Here is a 22,567-nt window from a genome sequence, read left to right on the forward strand (position 1 = left end):
ATGTATATTGTTGAGGTTACAAAGGTAGACAAGTTAAAATCAAGGTAGCAGTTCCCTGTTGTGACATGTCTGACTGACAAAGTCTGTTCAGTCTCCTTCTGAATTCTTTGAGATAGTTGAAATATTTTTGTTTTGTTATGATTGGAAGCAGTCAAGATTTTTGCTAATTTCTGATAAAAATGAACTACTGCAATTAAATTGTACGTTCAAGTAAACCTACAGAATGAGTGAACATTGATGTGTTTTTATTTTTTATTTTTCTAGGTTGGAATAACTTGCGCTGATCTTAAGCTTGACTGTAGTTTCCCTGGACTTGCCCTTATTTGTGAGGATAATATTTACACAATCTTAACGGAAACTGGAATTTGCTGCTCCTTCAACATGCTTGCACCAGAGGATATGTTTACTGACGGCATGTGAGTTTGCTTACATAATTTACTTTTTACACACAGGATAGCATAAAACCCATGTTTGTCCAGTCAACAGAGTATCGGACTGTCTCATGGAAAAATCTCGATCCTTGCTTTGACACATAGTAGTTCTGATCCCACTTGAAACTTTAGGTCTGGTCCTAATTAGCATATCTGTGCACAAAGTGGGTTTGAAACAGACTTTGCACATCCCACACATACATACCAGGGGCGTGGCGTGCATGTAACCAGTGTTACCGCAGGTAACAGCAAAATGTAAAGAAATTAAAAAGTTTTTTCCTCAATAAAATAACAACATTGTTAAATAAGTTAACCAACAGCGTTGCAGTTGAATGTATATTGCAGAGGACATTTTTTCTGCAGCCGACAAAAGCGAAGAGAGAGGCCGTTCCGCTACCCTCAAGAGGCAACAAGGGAAAGGGCGCCAATGCAAGGGAACAGCGGGGAAAGACTTGTGCTAGGGGGTTATTCATATGCCTGTTTAGGGGCCCTGTTGCCGCTGTGGCATACCGGATCAGCAAGTTGTCACATTGGATTTCAAGAAAAGAGCTAAATCTTGCCTAAAATGGGGATACTATTTCTCTGAAGCAACAAGAGCTAGACTGCAAAGCCAAAGCTGGATTTAACTACAACTGAGACCGTTTAGTAATAGACGAAAAGATAAGTACTTGATGCGATTCGTAATTTGGACAAACCTTGCTCCAAAAAACTAAGTTGGCAACAGTAATACGTACATCTGGACTTCCTCCAACCGCTGGAGAAGGGGAATTCTGTCGTCTGCTCAACGCAGAAACGTGAAACTAACCCGAATGTGTGGTTCTTCTTCCCCTTTCCACCTCTTTGCAAAGAAACAGAGATGGTTGACAACACTCGACTACTATTCACTGGATTTTCGCGATAACTCTCTCATGAGTGGTAATTCTTTCTAGGAGTTATTGTGGCTAAATAAATCATTGAGCGGATTGAAAAAAAAAATCCAGATCAAATGCATGTTTGGGGGGGGGGGGGGTAGGGTGGAGATGATAACGTCTGATGGCCGGTAACACTTTTGAAAAAGTCACGCCACGCCACTGATACATACATACATACATGTGTCTCAAAAGTAATATGAAAAAGCTCCAAGAGTGTTACTTCAGCAGTTAAATATTTGCAAATTGTTTATACACTGCAAAGCATTCTTTTATAATTAATTTTAATCACTTCCAAAATGACCGAGATTGAGCCTCTGTTTCGTTATGAGAAGTGAATATACGTGGTGTGGAATTTATTTCATTTATATATTATTGTTATTATTTTTATTGTGCACTCTTAATTTGACACTATCCTGTCTAATGCTTCTACTATTGCCTGTTGTAACACTACATTTGGATACATCATACCTTCTCTTGTCCGCAGGTTATTAAATTGCTTTTTGCAATTGCTGGGGATTAAACCTATGACATCTCTGTAATGTACTACAAATCTGATGGACTGAGCAACTACTCCGTGCCACCTGGAATTGTGTACTACTTTTGTTGCATACATGTTACTATATTTGAGCAGGAGGCAACCATATTTGTTTCATAATAGACATTTTGTTCATGTCAGGATTAGATCAGAGAGCTCTCTCGAATAGGCAAACAAAGAAGTGCTAGACAATAGATAATGTCCAATTAACATTGAATGATTATACAAAAGTATTAGAAATATCTTGTACTTGTATACAACATGCCTCATATGATAGCCAAATGGCCTTGCAGGCAGAGAGAAACACTGCAGAAGACCGGCAAATGACACTGCCAGAATTCCTTATCATTCCCTTCCTCGTAGTAATTTCAATATAAGTGATGCTGATTGGCTGTCCCAGTCATGTGACTCCACTGTATACTGCGCACACAGATCCTCATGGCCATTGTATACAGGGAGGTGCAGTCTGGCGTTCGGAAAAGTTCGGAACCATTCGTAAACCTCCACGGATGACGTCAGACACAGGACATGTCAAAGACGAACACAAGCAACGGCATAGGAATTCATATATACTTCTTCCGTGTTTTTGGAAATAAATTTGTCTTAAAAATCGATTGAATGTTCTAGCGTGTGTGTGTAAGTTATGTATAGAGCAGACTATATCTAGTAAACTGTGTCGCCGAAGGTTAACTATCAATATAATTAACATGTAATGAAAAGCGGGAAAGCCGGCTTGGGAGTGGAGCAGAGGTCTATTCAGAATTTTCTCTTTTAGGGGTGTAAGTTCGTGTTTATGGGGGTGAAAAGGTATACTTAGAACCAAAATAACCACAAAGTTGTCCTTTTTTAAAAACTGTGTGGAGTGTTAGGGCGAAGTTAGTGAATAAATCACTGGCGCCGAGACATTACAATATCAAAATACCAAAATGTAAATACAAATGAAAGAAAATATACTACCATGCACAAGTTAAAATTAATTTATAAATGTGACTTACCATGTCCAGGAAAGAAGCATTAGATCACAAGTTCCCGCTCCAAAGTTAGTCATGCCTGACTACAGGTTGGCATTAATTAGATAACAACCATTTTTTACCTTTCTTGAGCAGACTTCGATTGTGTTTAATTTTCGAATTTAAATGCCTGATACGAATGTATGTCCGAGTTTTGACAAATAAATCTATAATTTCCTTCTTTATCATAGCAAACCTGAAAAGTAATAATTTCCTCATTGCTTTCATGACTCCACATTCCCTGCTTAAATCACCAGGAGGATTGTATAAACAAAATGCATTTTCCATTTGTTCAATGATTTGGAAAAAATCTTCAGTAGGTTTATACAGTCCACCACGCGACACTATGTCAACCCATTTTTTCTCTTTTTGACGAACGGGAGGAAGACTGTCCGTACGAGAACCCAAATCTTTATCTAAATGCCGACACTTTTGCGCAATGAAACCTGCGATATAATATAAACCTTCCTTGGAACAGTCGTGGGCTTCGTTGTCACTGCACTCTGTTGGAAACTGGAGTTCGCTGCCATCGGTGTTATCCTTCGTCTTTGATTCGCCTTCCTCTTTGTCAAGTAAAAGGTCAGACACCATCGTACTAAAAACACTATTGTATGTCCTACTGTGTAATTCATCATTCTCGCACTGATCCCTGGTTGGCATTTTTAGGGGAAGTTGTCCTATATTCACTCCTAACAACAGCAGCCTAAGTCGGTTTTTAAATTCTGTAGGGAGAGGGTGATCATAGAAACCTCCCATGCCACGAAGACGCGAGAAAAGATTTTCAATTACATCCTGATTCAACCTTGCAGTCAGTAAAAAATTCATATTGTGTTTCTGTTTCATATCCTGATAGAGTCCAAATAATGCGTTGATAGATTGTATCATTCCTTGCTGAAAAGGCAACAATTTTCCACGTCCTTTCACGCGAACACTTTCGATGACCTGCTTCATTTCATTTAACACCTTGGTTTGATGTCCAAGATGCACTCCAAAAGCACTTTTTAATTTAACATCAAAATTCTCTTTAACATATGAATTCATTATGTCAAACCAGTTGTTAATTAATGCGAAAAATTCTGCACTTTCAACTTCATTTGGGAATAAATAACATATAGCACTGCTTGTCCTTCTAGAAAATAACTGAGCGGCATAGAATACTCTTTGTCATCCGCGACCTGATACGCAAATGTGTGCATCCGTTATCGATAAAGGCAAATGAAGTTCACTTTCATTTTTATCTAACACTGACTGTATGACTTTTTTTGTTACGACATTCTGCGATGGCAAGACTAAACCTTTATCAATAAAATGGTTTCTTAGCAATTTAAGCATGTGTGGAGTATCTGCAAATACCCAAATGTTCCGTCCCTTATCATTCGGATTCACAAACGAAGGATGACTCGAAGCGACACCTAATTCTCGCCAAACCCTTATATTTCCACCTCCCAAGTCGGAAACACACGCAACAACTTCATAGCCCGCACTTTGCACTGCTGATATTACTAAATATAAGATCTCCTTAGTCATTTGTGTGTCGAAGTTGTAGTATACAGTTTGTTTCCATGGGGCGTACAACCCGCGAACCAGAATGACCTGTAAAAAAAAAAAAAATTCCTAAAATCTTGTCATTAAAATGTTGAGTTTCGAGCAATAATTACGGTATTAATACTTGATAATAATCTCATTATGAACTACTAATAAATTTAGTACTTCATCCTGATAACACAGTCTATCGAGATGTGTCTTTCCAAATTTTAATATGTATTTTTCATTCTTAATTATGCTATGTAACACTTTTTTAAGGACTTTAAAGTAGTTTACTTCTATTAGAAAAACTTCAGTCAAAAAATTAACGCTGAGTTTTGGTGAACACACCCTAGCAATTTTATTCATATTTTACCTTATATCTTTTCACATTTCCAACACAGTAAGAATACACACGCGCGCACACGCTAACGCAAGATAGAAAAAGATGAAGGTTGCAGCGGAAAAACTCCGCAGTCAATGATGAATGATTTGGATTGATTTGGTGTTTTAAGTCCACTTTATGCATAGTAAGGCTAATCGGGACTGGACCTACAGTTTAAAGTGGGATCCTAACCACTATGTGCCTCCACCGGGAATCAAACCAGGGACCACTTGATTGAAAGGTGACGACTCCAGAACTGCGCCATCGGAAAGGCTCTCAATGATGAATGAATGAAAATGATTACTTGCTCATTCGTTATGCTAGAATTTGACTTCTGTTACGTTCTAACATTATATAAATAACTTGTTAATTCTACTTGTAAGTAAAGTAATAAATTATTTACCTGTTCATTCTTGAACGGTCCCATGACAGTGTCACTCTCAGCATCGTACGCAACTTTGGAGTATATATTCATTTCGTCGAAGTATAATACGCAGCACTTTTGGTGTGGTTGAAGTGATTCTCCATAACTCTTCATAACATCAATAACACTTTTCAGAAGGCCTGGTCTACACTTGAAACTTTTTGTCCAGTGACGCAAAGTGGAAAGGCTTGGAAGAGGGATTTTCATATTTTTCCTCATGTAGGTGTAAGCTTTTCTTGACACATGCCTAAGTGCTTATGCACTTACAATATCACTTCTCGACCACAGTTTCGGTCTGCTTTTGTGGCTAAGAAGACATTCGATTTGGTTGGAGGAAAACACTGGTCGAAGAATTTCCCTTACTTTCTTAGACACATTGAAAGCAGATTGCTTTGATTTGTGAAGTTTTACTAACTGTTGCCTCAAACTTTTATTGCTAATTTGTAAATTCTTCACTTTATGTAATAAACGATTGCATTGTTTCTTTACTTTGTTTACTTTCTTAGCACTTTCATCATGTAGTGTCTGCAGTTTCTTTATTTGTTCTTCAGCACATTTTAATTTCTTTGTCAGCGTTTCGAACTCACTATCTTGTTGCAGATACTCAAAAGTCTCTGAATTATGTGCCATGCAAATTCTTTTGCGAGGAGACAACTCTTCAAGTTTTTCCAATGCTCGCTTTCTAATCCGACGTTTATTGGCACGTCCACTTCGATCAATTATGTCATTTGGCTGTTGCACACTACTACAATTCACCACACAACCAGGCAAATTTAAACTTGGTACAGCGTTTTTATTAAGTTGCGGTCTACAGGCAATGCTCAGCAGTTCCGTTCGTAATCAGCATCCAGAAAATGCGATGAGCACACTGTCGCTGTTTTGGCGTTAACAGGATCTAACCTCTTACACTTTGAAACCCATATCTTGCACGTAATCAGATCCTTTGGGAACGAAAAGTAGCTTACACCTACAGTATTTCTTGCGTTGTTCGGGCACAAAGCAACAGCACAATTGCACGGCATCTTCCTTAAATGTTATTGTTGTTGCAAAAAAAAATTCTCCACTATCACACCAAGCTACAGAAAAAGGAAAAACAAGGCACTTTCACACTCTCTCGCACAAATGCAGATCCTATAACAAGCGGAAAGATCAGTGACAGAGTCACCCCTGTCCTGTGAGTGACGTCAGGGTTGGGACCGCCCACGACCCTCTTTTTTCAGCTTCGGGAGGGAAGACTGCGCTACTTTCTCAACTATATATATACTTACTTTGATTGTATATGTGAAGCTGCTTAGTGACAAAAATGTATTATTATCCCCCATATTTTAACACAATGCATATTCTTATTTTTCAACAGATTGTTTGCTTTTTCATAAGCATTGCTTTTATTATTCAGTTTTTGGTAAGGATGTCGAATCGACCCTTCTTGATAGAAATATGTTTGATACATCGTTGGTATGAATCAAGGATTCCAGAAATGTAAAATTTAAGGTGAGAAAACAATTGGAAGTGGAAAAAAAGTAGTATTAATTGCCCCCCGATTCCGGGCTCCGCCCCTGGGGTAATTGACCTACCGCTACCGCAGCCTGCCTTTTTCTATAGAGTCCCTTTGAATGAAAACATGAAAAAAATACAAATGAAAACATGATTTAAAAAAGTTGAATTCTAGAGGAAATTCGCATATATATATTCCCATTGAAAACCAAAGTTCGACCTGGCAATACTGTGTGTTTACAACATGGATTATGTTCAAGGAAATCAGCTATGGCAAGTAATGTAGTACTATTTTTTTTTATTATTTTATAGAAATGTAACTTCAAATTGAGAAATGCACAGTGGCAATTCGAAGTGTTAAATACGTACTATTAGCGCACAATATTTTTTTTTTTACTTTCAAATGGTAAAACACAAGGGTCGATTGTGCAGTCTATCCCAGTTTTTTCCACATTTTCAAACTTGCTATACCTCAGCCACTGTAAGAACCGGCCCCCATTCACAGCGCAGAATGGCTATTTTGACAAAATCCTGTTTCCCTGCTGACTGCTTCAGGAAGGAGGGATTTTAATGTTGCTGCTTCTTGCCCAAATGGGGCAGTTGTAGGCCTAATTGGCTGTTTGACCACAAGTTTCTTTGTAGGTAAAGGTGGCAACAGTGGGTGACTGCCACAAAGTCATTCTCCATGCCTGCTATTACGGTTGTGGTATTCTAGTTTGAAGTTTTTCTTTTGTAGGATCTACCCAAATTCAGAGCTGAATGACTGGACAAGGGTGAATGGTTGGGACTTGGAAAAAGGTTACAACGAGGAGGCTGGATCAATGAATGATCCGTTGTACCCCAGACGGTCTGTACGTGATGGCAATGTAGGAGGTCTCGAACTAGTTGCAATGATAAACCTTTCCGTGGGGGATTCTACATGTTCAAGAGGATCTCAGGGATATAAGGTTTGCAGTAGAATTTTTAAAAATTATATCTTGACAGCTTTAAAGAATTCTTTACAACAGATCAGTGACTGATAAATCTTCGAGATACTTCCTTATTTTTTCAATTTTTTGTACCATGATAACCATTATTTACAAGGCATGTACTGAAATTCATGAGCCTTGTTCGATTACTTTCAGGCCTTGACCATTTCTTTTGAAACTACATGCTGGTGTTGCCAGTGCTGTCCGTAGGAGAAAAATGGCATCCATGGACAGTTCATTTCTTCAACGTGCTGTCATGGAATTTCTTGTTATAGTGGAGCCACAGGCAAAAAAACACCTGCGCAGACCCGCAACTTCTGTGTACCGTACTCCCGTGAGGTGGAGTAGGGGCAGGGTGAACCATGCTTCCTTATGGCTAGAGCTGAACAGATCGAGGGGAAAGTGCATGAACGATTTTAGCCAAAGATTCTTTTGTTTGTGGTCACTCTATAGTGAAAACGTTGTAGCTGCAAAAATTCATCAGCATTTACAGAACTTCTATGAAGATTCCTGCATGGGTTACAGTACAATGAAAAGGTGGGTGAAACATTTTAGAGATGGTAACAGACATTGTTGTGGCAGACCGAAAGCAGCTTCCACACGCAACAACACGGCCCGGATTGACGAGCTTATCGAAAGTGACAGGAGGATGACTGTATGAGAAATTGCACATTATCTTAATATTGGACACAGTGCTATCCAGGGCATCATAAAAACTCTTGGTTATCACAAGATTTGTTCAAGATGGGTGCAGGATGAAGGGTTCGCAGGTGGTTACGTTGTACCGAAACTGACTTCTAGACGAGTGCCAGTTTCCAGCTGCTGTTAAGGTGGTGAAAATGTGTTGACCGATCTGGATGTTATGTGGAAAAGTAGCAAACTTCAAATTATGCTTTACCATAACTAGAATAAAAATAGTGTTTCCTGACTTTGAATAATATGGCTTGTTACTTTCAGTATATTTTGCAGGATTTCAATACAAGGAGGGTCATAAAATTCATATTATTACCAACAAGGAAGAGTGTCATGGGCATGAATGGCAAAATATGCCAGTCTTCAAGCACTAGGGCCTCCACTTGCACCACATTATCTGGTTCCCCACTAAGCAATGGTCAGCCACTTCATGGTTTGTCTTCAGGACTTGTTTATCCACATTTATAGCATCTAACTCACTCTACCACTGTGTCGTATGCTGGTGCATTATTCAGTCACGGACACTTTTCGGTTGGTACAATCTCATCAAACTTTAAGTGGAATCATTTCAACCCATGAAGTGTTGACTGTACAAGGACACCTCTATCAGATCAGCATGAATTTCCTTAGCATTCTTCTGCTTCAAGTGAAGGAAATAAATTGGTACGAATTTCTTCTTTCTGCACAAGTTCTGCCATGTTGGATTTGTACCTCTAGCGATACTACACCAGGAATAGTTTAGCATCTCTGGCAACGTGAAGGATGCAACATTTCATGGAATAGAGAATTCTTGCACTATGTTTCTTAGCTATTGGTTGATTTGGTTTATTTATTTTTTGCTTTTGGCTAATCATGAAGATGAGGATGAGTGATGATATGATGAAATTGATGAAGGGACTCTCGCAAAGAACATACCCAGTTTAGGATTCAAACGTGGGACCCCTGGCATCATAGCACGCCATGCTAACCATTCTGCTACGGAGGTCTGCACTTTGCTGTTGACTTTATGACTACTCCTTGTATTTCAATACGTCCTTACATTTTCTGCACGTCTGTTTTTGTCATTCTATTAAATTTAATAGCCTGTGCCACCATTCACAATGGAACTTAGTTTTTCACCAAATGTATTGAATTAATAGATCACCAAACAAATACTTGTAATCAATGGGTCCCAGGTTTTATACCCAGTGGAGGCACATGGCACAGTGGTTCAGATCCCACTTTAAACTGTAGGTTCTAGTCCCGAATAGCCTTTCTATGAGTAAAGTGTACTTAAAACAACAATTCAACAACCAATTAAATATAAGAGTGAAACTGTATCTTTTAAGTGTGTTGTTGTTCATGGCATTTAAACACATAATTTCATATATTTTGCAGATTGCTCTGCATAATCCTGCAGAGTTTCCCAATGTAGGAGAGAAGTACATAAGGGTTCCCATGGAGGGAAACTTTGTGATGGGTTTGAAGCCAACTCAGTTCATCACAGATGAAAATGTTCTTCGGTACCCACCAGAGAAGCGTGGCTGTTATTTATCCAATGAAAGGAAGCTCCGGGTCTTCAAAACGTACACGCAACAAAACTGTGAATTTGAGTGTTGGGTGAATGCCACTATGCAGACTTGTGGATGTGCTTTGCTCTATATGCCGCGTGAGTTTGAGTTTTCCTGTTGCATGCAAATGCACAACTTGTTTTGTTTTATTTATCAGTGAATATTAGATTTATTTGCTAATCTGTGCAAATAATAGAATGAAATTTCCATAGTGTAATTTGCCATGAAGAAAATAATATCCTGTACTAATTACATTAAAATTAGGGATGGGACAGATTAATGAGTACTCTGTTGGTATTGGCCAATAAACACATAGTGATGTATCGGTAAAATTACTGTTTATTTTACTGATTCCAGTATATCTGTAAATATCTTGTAATTTAGTGCAGAATTCTGCCATTTTGTTATAATTTTTATGGATAATATCCATGTCCTAATTTTTAAGAAAGTAATTGTCTAAATATACAACTTCTTTTGCACTGCAGACATCTGGAAACACACATTTATTAAGGAGGTCACTGAACCATTCGGTTCTTCAAGGACCATTTCGAATTTCATATTGCATCGGTAGAATATTGGTTTTTTATCGGTATCGGCCAAACTTTCATATCGGCTCATCCCTAATTAAGATACAAGTGGGCTGAAATATAAGTAAACAATATTATAAGCATATTTATTACCTTATGATTGGCACACACGAGATATGTGCTGTAGAAATTGAAACTAAAAATGCAGACTTATCCAGTACTCAAACCTGGATCTGTAGTCTACTGTATCATTGCTCTATCAACTGAGCTTCTGATAATAATTTTTAAATCCTTAAATAAAGCACAAGTCACTACTTATATGTCTTTCAACAGGCTCTTTCCAAAAACAGACGTTTCGGACCTGTTGCCAGATCCTTCCTCATGGTAGTCCAAAGAGATCACGTTACAAGCAGAGTAAAAAATGGTTAAAAGTCATTGGATTAAAAAAAACTTCATTGTAGCCACCAGCTCTCTCGTGTAAAAAATGCACATCACTTATACTGCCATGCAGCACTTGAGCTTCTGATCCAGTCCTGGTTTCGTCTATTTCCCCCCCGCTAGATTAGTTCATAGAGCAACGGAACGGTATGTCAGAGATCTGGGTTCAAGTCCTGGTGGCAGAAGAACCTCAGACTAAATCTGGCCCATAGAAATAAAGAATTTTATCTTTTCACTTAAATGTTTACACAATATTATAAGCACACACTTGAACACGCTCACATTACACCATATATGTATATTCAAACACAACATAAAGATACCAGAGAATGTTATACACAATGTCTTGGGGTAATTTGTCACATTTTTCTTATTTTCCCATTTTTAATTTATTTTGTGGAATTTATTTTGCAATTGTTAAGATTTGTTGACTTAAATTCAAGAATCATAGTTTGTCTTATTTTATTCTTCCAGGAGATAATGCAACACCGTATTGTTCATCAGAAGATTGGTCATGCATTTATGGCATAGGGGAAGGTGAGTTGAAGTTAATTAATTAATGTTTTCATTATTTGGCATAGTTGCAAATATTGAGTGTTTGCAAGAAATACAAATTTATGTAAAGACACTTGTCCGTCCCCTCAAAAAACAACTTAAAATTTACTTGCTTATAGCACCTTTACTTTTTACTTCTTACGCATTTTTAATTATAAAGGGAAGAAATAAATAGCACATTTAAGTAGTTTTTTGTGTTTTGTAAGAGAAATAATCCATGGCAATGCAAACATTTGAGAAGGTGCTACACAAAATGAATTAATCATGTATTAGTGAGAAAGTGAACAAAACTTTCACATCTCTTTAATTTAAAATACATTTCCTTTATTTGTTTATGGGTTATTTTCAGTTGTGTTCATTTCTTGTTCATTTGAACTTTATACTCCTTAATACACATACATGCAAATTATATGTTGAAAGAGGCACAGTAATATTTTTTTGTGAGAAACGTTTTGGTAGCTATGTATTGTTTTCATCAGACCAAAAATAGCATATTTTGAAATTTTTGATTAGCTTAAACTTCATAACTAGAAGTCAAAATACACAAAACAGTAAGTTTTGCTTGTAGTATTATATGGATGTGAAACATGGTCCTTTACATTAAAAGAGGAACGTAAATGAAGAGTATTTGAAAATAGAATTCTTAGAAAAATATTTGGACCTAAAACGGATAAGGAGACAAGCGAGTGGAGAATGTTACATAATTTAGAACTACATAATTTGTATTCACGTCCAGATATTATTAGAATAATTAATTCAAGAAGACTTAGGTGGGCAGGCCATGTGGCACGAATGGGAGAGAAAAGAGGCGTTTACAGGATTCTTGTTGGGAAACCTGATGGTAAGAGACCTGTAGGAAGGCCAAGACGAAGATGGAGGGATAACTTTGAGATGGACCTAAAGGAGATAGAAATAGAGATTGGATTGATCTTGCCCAGGATAGGGACAGATGGAAGGCTTGTGTTGCTGCAGTCATAAACCTTTGGGTTTAAGAAGGCTAGAGAATTAGTTAGTTAGTTAGCTTAAACTTCTAATGATGTTCATGGTGTTATTTTCAAGTACGTGTATTGTTAAAGAAAAGTATTATTCAGTTTTTCAAACTAGTAAAAGTTCAGTATTTAGTGTTGAGTACTACACTGCTTAAAAAAAGGAAAAAAAAAACTTTTTTTTGTATGATGAACAAGTGCTAGTCATTTACCAGAACTGGAGTCAGTCAGAAACATCCTGGTTCAAAATAAAATTTTGTTTGGTTGATATCTCATGAAATGAACTCTTTATAATAAATATTTCTCTGGAAAGGTTTATGAATGTAGGGAGTGTGTTACGTTTGTTCAAATTATGCTAATTCCAGTAAAAAAAAGGTTCTTAAAAACTCAGAATTTGACAATCTTTTTTTATTATTTATAGCAGCATAACATGTATATTTTGTACTTTTCAGAGTATGATGTAGTGAAAACATGCAAATGTCTACCTTCATGCACTGAGATTGAATACAATGCAGAAACATCATATGCAAGTATCGATGCTGCTGTTGTGGCAGATAATTATGATGTTGAAGATGAGAAGTGAGTTTCCTTCAACTTCCTCTTCTTTTTTCACACTACCTACTGTTGGGAATTGAAAGAAATGTACATTTTCTAAATTATTCTGTAATGCATACAATTTATTTATGTATTTTTTTTAATTATTGCCCATTCAATACAGTTTCTGTCATTTTAAGGTGGATGTGTTTATAAGAAACTGATTGATAATTTTATTTTACTTCGAATTAGGGTGACCAGACACATACATTCAAAAAAGAGGACAGATCAGGCAAAAAAGGAGGACAAAGTCATAAAAAAGAGGACACCGCAAAAAATGGCAACACGTTTGCCATTACTCATAATTTAACCAATGTAATACAATTCTATCAACACTTTGCTCACAGATACTTTTCAGATGATCTCCTTCAATAACTTCCTCTTACCTTTAAGCAAAGAAAGCAATCTCCTAAACTGTTATTTAACAAATGACAAAGAATATATATAGAATTTGAAGCACAGAATTTTACTCCTTTTCCAATTCTTGGATATTAGAATGAAATATCCCCACAAGTGAATGCAAATGTAACAAGTAAGGTTCGCTTAACTTATTTCGAAAAACTGAATTAGAATTTTAGGTATTTTAGATTGGTTAGAGAAATATGATTTTAATGCCACGAACATTTCCAGCACTGTTTCAACAGCAGGGAAAAGTGACAGCCTTCTTCCATCGCCTTTCATTGCCTATTTTAATGTTTTTTTAACATTAGGGTGCCTTTTCTTAGTTTGTAGTGCCTTTTCAAGTGCCTATTTCAGAAGTTTTTAGTGCATATAACTCCGCACCCTACTAATGACTCAGTCGGGAAAGTGATCATGTTCAGCTCCCAGATGCTAGGTGAGCATTGCTCGAATACTTAACGCACCCAAAGTGATATGCCTTAAATGATGATCGTTATGTGTGGTAGCATTTTCTATGCAGCACATTTGCTATGGCCAATGCTATACTCTTTCCAAAAAAGGACATTTACGGATTTCTAAAAAATCTGCCCGGATGCCGGACAGGCACCTAAAAAAGGAGGACATGTCCGGATAAAAGAGGACGTCTGGTCACCCTACTTCGAATGGCAGATTGGTTAGTGCAGCTGCTATGACGCCAGAGGTCCCAGTTTTTGAATCTCAGCCTGGGCAAGAGTGTTCTTTGTGAGTGTCCCTTCATCAGTTTCATCATCATCAGTCATCTTCATCTTCACGCTTAGCCAAAAGTGGCAGAAAAGCCAAGTAAAATAAACAAATTAATCAATTCTACTTGGTTTTATACCACTTTTGGTTAATCGTGAAGATGATGAATTGTGATAAGATGAAATTACTGAAGAAACACTCACAAACACACATGGACCTAAGACAACACAAGCCCCACACAGGATTATACTGGATTTGAGTCCAGACGCCAGAGCCTCCTTAGTCTGCAACAATGCATTCAGGTGTACTATATGGGAGAGAGGTTAACATCAGGCGCGGTTGGCCCTATAGCGCACAGGATCAGTGAACCCCCAGTAATATACGATAATCACCTCGAGAATGAACAATGAACAATGTCTTTAAATTTTCACATTATTTCGCTAAAAATTCTACACAGTAAGTCATGTATTTGTGCCCGTAACACGGCGAACTCTCTTGCTGAGAAGAAGAAACCGCGAATCGGCCGCCCTGATACAAACCCTCAGTTGAACCCCCACAGGACAGCTCGTGCCATTGTGAAAGCTTCGTGCGGGAGCAGAAGCGCGAGGAGGGTATAGGACAAAATACATGGGAGATGAGATTTGCAGAACCTATGTTCAACCCAACGGTCATGCGCAGTTCGTTCTCTCGCAGAAGGCGCGGGACAAGGCTCCTTTCTCGCTGCTTCCTCCCTTCCAGTGTTGCTGCGAGCGGTTCAAGTTTGAAGCGCACACATTACATATTCAATCTTCTCTTGTATCATTTTTGCACCGAACTTCTTGGAATAAATGCAAGATTGTGTCAGAGATGGATGAGTGGAAACAAATAGAAGCTGGAATTAGATGCGATGAATTAAAATAAAGGAGATACATTACCAAAATACCTTGTGCATGCATTCAGAGGTTTTTCCTTAAAGGTGGAAACACTTCGGGTTCGCGAAAGAGAAAGAATGGCGCGAAGACGTGACTCGCTATCGCTCGGTGTCAAAGTCTCAAGTTTTTTAGTTTTTGAAGTGCTTGGATACTTGTTGGAAAGTATTAAGTGATGCTGCGAGTGAAACGAGGGATGGACTTTACCTAGGTTATGTCATTTGATGCAGTGTAGGCGTTGCTGTCCGCGCAGGTAAGAAATGACCGATAGAAATGCACATAATTAACGTAAACAAACTTCCTTGTCCACTGAAAAAAAGCGTGTGCTGGTCGACCAGCCCCAAATTTGAACAAACCTGTCGCGTATAAATGAAAGGGTCTCAGGTTCGATTTCTAGTATGCGCATGCCATTAGTTGCCATTTCCCTTTAACAAATGTAGGACCAGTTCTGATTAGTCAGCATGGACGTCCGGAAGGGGAAAAGGGGGCCGCCCCCCCATGGAAATTGAATGTAAACCAAAAATTATATATTACACGCATATAATTTAATTTCAGTCACAGTAATTTTTGGTAATTATTATAAAAGCGTTGCAGTAACTTTAGACTGAAGGAGTGTTTTTTGCTCCTCGTGGGGAAAAAATATATTACTTGCCCCTACTTGAGGATGTCCATGATATTCCAACAAAACTCAACTTTTTTTCGCACACCCCTACAACAAAACCTTATACTCCCAGATAAAAAGAATTCTTGACAAAGCTTTTAAACCCTCCCCCATCCTTTTGTTGGGCGAAGGAAGTATATTTTGCGGAAACTGAATATATGTCACATCACTTCAGTGAACCCCCGGGTAAATAATGCACGAGCCGCGCCTGGTTAACATTTGGTTGTCTTCACCCTTTCCTTTATTTATTGTTTAAATATGTGAATATTAATGTTTGTATGAATATTTATTGTAATCAATAGTACAATGTGCAATTGAGTCAGTACTTCATTGTTCACCATGTCGGAAAGGTGTGTTTTCTTTTTCCCGGCTCTCCGAACTATAGAGCCATGAGCAACATTCTTTGTGCGGACGATGCACCTTGCAGGGTTGCAATCGCTGTCCCTAGAAGAATGCTTATCGCGTGCCAGATAAGCAGTTTCTCACGGATCTGTGGTGACCGATGAATGCAAGAAAATGAACGAACTTTATGTTAATAGAGCAGCCAGGTTGTGGCTCGGGTGGGGACTCCCTGTTCTGGGATCCCGGAATGAGTTGGGCGATGCAAAATTGCATACATTCTGACACATTTTATTAATTTCAAACTGTAGATTGTAACATGGCACACACTTAATTGAAAGTGGAAGTTATTTGTTCTGGACTTCAGAATAAGGGAAACAAAAAACTTGCTTCAAACCAAATACCTGTTCTGATGGCACTGGATTTGCCAACAAAAAGGCAACACTTAAATATCAAATTTAATGAGAACAATAATTATACAATAAAAATAATAACAGACCTCAACCTACTTTGAAATAATCGATCACCTCATTCACGAAGTACTTAATATCCAATTATAACACCATTGAGCCTTGTTTCCATGATATGAAAAACTCAATATGCTGACTAAGGCAGAAATTAATTTTATTATAAAACATAAACTAAACGTAAGATTTCAACCTTCTAGCAAGGTCTTCTTCAGACTCTGCACCAAGTACAAAACAGGACGATATATATACACAAACATTACTCCCCCCCAGACTATTAGAAAGTTGTTTTGGAACATTCTAGCGTTACGTTTAGTTTGTTTTATAATAAAATAAATTTCTGCCTTGGTCAGCATATTGAGTTTTTCATACTTAATATCGTTCTGGTCCCCAGACTGGCAAAAGTAAACAATTACTATAAATTAAGTACCATGCAATATTTTATTTTATTTTATTTTTATTTTACTATATGTGTATTATTCTATCATGTTTATTTTCTCATGTATATTGTATGAATAAATAACAAATAAATGAGAGAAATTAAATGGTGGGGGAACCATTAAATTCATGCAACTGACGTCCTGATATATTTTAAGACACCAGGGCACTAAGTGCATACCCTCGAATGTACGAGGGTGGAGGCTTGCTTCAGGGGTTCTCCCCCCATTTTTTCTTTTTCTGTTTTCACCAGGGGCAGTGCGAGGGGGTGCTTGTACGCCCCTTAATTTTCTTCAGCACCCCCTACGTTCAACAGAAAACACTAACATTAATATTTAATATTATGTCATGTTGTCATATTGAGCGCCGAATGATAAATACTGAAGTAAGACTGTTATTATTGTATGCAACAGGCAAGCACTGAAAGAGGTGCCGATACTTTTCTGTACTGGTGGCAGCCTCTGTAAAGATCAGCGGCAGTTTTTTTTCTTTCGTCAGCATTGTTATGAATTTTTTCTTCTTTTGTTTCTTCAAATGGTATGTTCGTGGTTTTTGATAATTGCCTATAGCTTAATGTGAGTTATGTTTTTTTTTTCATTGTTGATAAACTGTTTATTTTCCTCCTACTTGTTCTTTCTTACACTGGAGTAAAAATTTCAGCTGCTTTTAAGGTATCACCATGTCATGCTCGGGATTTTTTTTAATGCGAGTTGTAACATGAAGGGTAGTTTTCTTCTTAGTATGTTCTATGTATTTGTTCCATGTAACATGTCTAGTAAACGTACCATTTCAAGCTTTTTTAAAAACTGTTAGGAAGAGGCCCAATGTTCACGAATAAATTTTACAGTTCGTTGTTGGGGATAGTGCGGCAGAAGGGATTTAAAAGATGACACAGTTGCTGTGACACAGTTTATTTTTATATTTCACTACATAGTTCAATAAGACTGCAACGTGTATCTGAATGTTTACACTGTATGGCCACTTTCTTGGAGTAGAAGACTTAATACATATCAACATGGACGTCCAGGGGAAGGGCAAGGGGGGGGGGGCAGCATCCCTGGAAAATGAATGTCAATCTAAAGTTATATATTTCACACATATATTTTAATTTCAGTCAGTAATTTATGTTATACAGTGACAGCGATTAGGGATGCAGTTGCCCCCCACTTTTTGCTATTTTTGCCGCCACACTATAAGGGAAAGTAAACTGTCCTTGCCCCCCCCCCCTTCAGTTTTGGCACCTGGCTCCCCCAGTTTTGAAAGGTTGCGTGCATGTTTCATGTTTTCCTTATTTTCAGAATTTCGCCCCCTAAATTTCTTTCTGCACCCCCTCAGCACCCCTAGACGAATAATCCTGGCGCTGCTGCTGGGTTTCACCCCTTACACCCTGGATATAATAAAGCAAAATATAATTTATAAAAATCACTAAATAAATCAATCAATTCTTGGCATGGTTTTTTCTTATAAATGTCCCTTCATAAATTTCATGTAATAACCACCCATCCTCATTGCTTCAACTAGCCAAGAATTTAGAAAAGGAATACTTGTATCTATGTAACTTCTCATAGAAGAGTTTTGCCATATTCTAGGTAGAAGACAAGATCTAATTTCAGTGTTGCCATACTTACAGAGAAAAGTAAAATTTTCTTGTGAATGTAACAGCATTCTGTACAGTGTCTGAATAATTTCTTTGTCTTTTTGCAGCACAAAAATAAGCAAAGTGGAAATTTTTTACAAAGAATTGGAGTTCATTGCAAGACACCGCATTGAGCTGTATGGCTTTATAGACTTTCTTGGTAAGTACACATTTTTTCTTGTACGTATTGCTTGCATTGTGGAATTATTTCTCTCGTAGTTTATGGTTCTTACAATTGTGTTTATGTGGTTGTAAGAACTGTAAACTACAAGAAAAAAAGTACACCTTTATAGAAATCTATTTTGTTGTTCATATTATTTCTAGTGATGTTGATAATCTAAAACTTGCTTCTAGTATATGCATTGCTTTTATTCCTTTCATGCACACAACCAAAGGTTGTTCCCAGATCCTATAGAGCTAATTATGGATGACCAAAATTTTGAATTTTATAGGACTTATGCTGTGCCAAAATGGTCGCTCTGGATGAGCCTGTCATTGTGTGAATTAAGCTTTTTGCTTTTGGGGGGGATGTCCACTCAGTTTTATTTTTGGATGTACTTTTTTTTTGGAGGGGGCTATGCAAATTTGTATATATATTACCAATCAGTAAACTAAACTGTTACCTCGTGGTTTTAAGTACCTTAGAACATTGCTTGTAACTTAGATCATTAAATCTTATGATAATATTTACACGTAATTTAGTAACACTATATTTACAGTCTAAGAAATACAAACTTATACACAAAAGGAGCTATCGAACTAATAACACCGAAAACTTGACCGAATCCAGTGGCTGCTCGTGGTTTGGAATGTTGGAGGTTGCAGCAAATATATATAATTTATTTTTATATAATTTTAATTTTTATAAATTTATAATGTGATTATATATATTCATAATTTTTAAGTCTTATGATAATATTTACACGTAATTTAGTAACACTATATTTTCAGTCTAAGAAATACAAACTTATACACAAAAGGAGCTATCGAACTTATAACACCGAAAACTTGACCGAATCCAGTGGCTGCTCGTGGTTCGGAATGTTGGAGGTTGCAGCAAATATATATAATTTATTTTTATGTAATTTTAATTTTTATAAATTTATAATGTGATTATATATATTCATAATTTTTAAGTCTTATGATAATATTTACACGTAATTTAGTAACACTATATTTACAGTCTAAGAAATACAAACTTATACACAAAAGGAGCTATCGAACTAATAACACCGAAAACTTGACCGAATCCAGTGGCTGCTCGTGGTTCGGAATGTTGGAGGTTGCAGCAAATATATATAATTTATTTTTATATAATTTTAATTTTTATATATTTATAATGTGATTATATATATTCATAATTTTATATGTATTTATATTCGGGCTGAGCCGATGTCACTGTATCGGTATCGGAAAATATCGGTTGTATTCACAGGATCTGCAAAATGCCAAGTGATACTTCCGAGGTGGTTTAATTAATAATTATCATGCAAAATTTGAAGTTTCAATTTGTTCTGCAACAATATTGTGCAGAATTGTGTTTTTTGTGTTACGTAAGAAGTACTTTAATGTTCAGATTCAACTGTTGAATATTTTGAAGGAAAAAACTGATAAATTGATGCTTCTAATTGGGCTCACCCAATAATATTCATCAGTATTTTGAACAATTTTTAATTGTTAAAATTTTCAAGCATTGGTTGGAACACGACTTAACAACAGTACATTAAATATCGCAACTATAACAATAGTGTAGCCCATGCTACAACATCAGGGAAGATAACCAGCACTCCACTTGTATACGATAACTTATATTTTAAACTGAATTTGGATTGGTGGTAAAGGTAGTAAATTAGGTTAAAATTCTCCCCAAAAGAAAATATTTATCTTTGCCTAATGTGGACATTTTGTCTGGTGCTCTACAGCACAGGAGAGTGAGAACTTGGCTGCTGTTCGAACGCTGTTGCTCTCTAATGGCGTAAAGAAATAACCGTGATCCCAGCATTTCCTGCCGTCGTGAAGTCTTCTTCCCTGCCTGCGCCTGGTGGGTGACCTTGGTTTGTTGCACAGTCTCTGCAACGAGGAGTCTACTTAGGCACGAGGATAGGAACAACGGCGTTGAATCTCGCTCCCAATAATCCTCGCTGTAAGACAGGCCGTGAGGCTGTTGCTTCGGTGCTGTAACGTCGACCTATATGTCTACTCATATACTGTGAACTCTCGCAGGTTGCTTCCTTCTTTTTAACGGATCATAATGGAATCAGCTTTTTTGAAGCAATCAAGGGTAAAATTATTTGTTTACGTTCAATATATTTAATAGGAAAGCAATGAAAAAAATACTAACAAAAAGCATGAAATTTCATGGTAAAATATCCGGTCGTTGTGCAACACTGCAACAATATCAGTAACCACCCCTGACCAAATCTCTATTGCCAAGTTCAAACTTAACGTTCCTTCAAGTTTCTTGTGAATACTTTAATACATGTAAAATATCTGCACTATGTCACGAGAACTTAAGTGGGAAATAGCCTGCTGTTGTCTCGGATCGGTGAGGTTGGCCAATTGTCCTTCGGCAGGGAAATCTTTGATGACTTGGCCATTAATGGACATGGATGATTTTTCAATTGTCTTTGTTGCATAGTTAAGAAATATGCTTTCAATTCTATTTTTTTTGAGGGGACAAAACATCCCTGGCAGGAATAAAAATAATTTTCTTTTACCGGGGATACATTTTTTTTGTTGGGGGAGGATTCCTAGCATGCCCTACGGACTTGCTATATTTATTATTTATTAACAGTTGTTATTTTTATATTTATTATTCCTATATTTACCTCCTCCAGCTTTTGTTTTCTAGTTGCAATGTAGCATATTTCTAAAGCATGGCTTAACAGGCTTACATTTACATTTAGCATTTTTTTCTACTTCGTAATAAATTATTTTTATATTTTCATTCCAGCCAATTGTGGTGGCATCCTTGGTTTATGTCTGGGATTTAGTGTTTTGAGTCTTGTTGAAATAGTTTACTTCTTGACCATTCGGCTTGCAACTAGAACTGGACTTCTTCCAGAATGTAGATGTAGGAATCGACAAAACACTCAGGAAACATCACATCCATTAATGACATTGAAATGAAAGTATTATTTTTTATCGTGATTATTGGAGTGCCCCTTTTTTTATGTATGTGTTGAGTGCAATTTTTTTGTGTAAAACAATTGAATGCCAATTTGAGAGTAACATAAAGACAAGGTCAGGTTTTCCTAAGTAAAAAGTAAGTGTCTCGAAATTATTGATTAGACTACATAATTGCTTTCAAATTATATTTCCTGGAAGCTGAATCGAGTCCACAAGAGTCATGCATGTGCAGCATGCAACTACTCTGTTCACTATTTCACACAGATAAAACAACGGTAGTGAAAAATCAGGGCTGGCTAGATTGCTTAGTTGGTATAGTAATGGCAGGCATGGTATGCCAGAGATCTTGGTTCGAGTCCTGGTTGAGCCTGCATTTTTCACAGAAATTTCTATGAACCTCTTAGTTGTTACAAGTACTGGACCAAATGGCCGTGATTTGGTATGCTGTCAGAGGAACTAATGGTGTCCATAAACATGTTTATTTGTTTACTGATGACCAGGGCCCGGATTTTGATGACATTTCATCAAATGCAACGTAGACATTGCTAACTAGTACAGAAATCCTGAACACCCTCCTCAGGTTGAGGAAATGTAATTTTTTTGGTCATTTTTTGGTCATTTTTTACATTTTTTTATTTTTCGGTCATTTTTTAAAATTTTGCATCATTTTTAGGTCATTTTTTAAAATTTTTTGTGTCATTGCATGCTGAAACATAAGAAGTTCAACAATTTCTGTTTTGTCTGATTGTTATCTTGCGGTACTTACTATGTTGTTTAACTACCAGCGCAACAAAGCCTGTCTGAAAATCGCGAAATGCAACATTGTCGAGTTTGTTATTCACAGT

The 22,567-nt window shown here is 37.0% G+C and overlaps 1 protein-coding gene across 1 annotated transcript in view; it reads left to right on the forward strand.

Annotated features, from left to right (window-relative positions):
• Positions 1-22,237, forward strand: part of LOC145978092 (pickpocket protein 28-like) — a 64,635-nt gene extending 42,398 nt beyond the window's left edge. Inside the window, exons 5-11 of the mRNA XM_083110533.1 lie at positions 265-416; positions 7,451-7,661; positions 9,753-10,023; positions 11,365-11,427; positions 12,884-13,010; positions 18,662-18,753; positions 21,547-22,237. Coding sequence (XP_082966659.1) covers positions 265-416; positions 7,451-7,661; positions 9,753-10,023; positions 11,365-11,427; positions 12,884-13,010; positions 18,662-18,753; positions 21,547-21,722 — 1,092 coding nt within the window. The 3' untranslated portion in view covers positions 21,723-22,237. The remainder of the gene's footprint in view (positions 1-264; positions 417-7,450; positions 7,662-9,752; positions 10,024-11,364; positions 11,428-12,883; positions 13,011-18,661; positions 18,754-21,546) is intronic.
• The last annotated feature ends 330 nt before the right edge of the window (positions 22,238-22,567 follow it).

The sequence above is a fragment of the Lepisma saccharinum genome, chromosome 24 (genome assembly GCF_977018435.1).
Source record: "Lepisma saccharinum chromosome 24, izLepSacc3.1, whole genome shotgun sequence".
In the NCBI taxonomy this organism is placed as follows: domain Eukaryota; kingdom Metazoa; phylum Arthropoda; class Insecta; order Zygentoma; family Lepismatidae; genus Lepisma; species Lepisma saccharinum.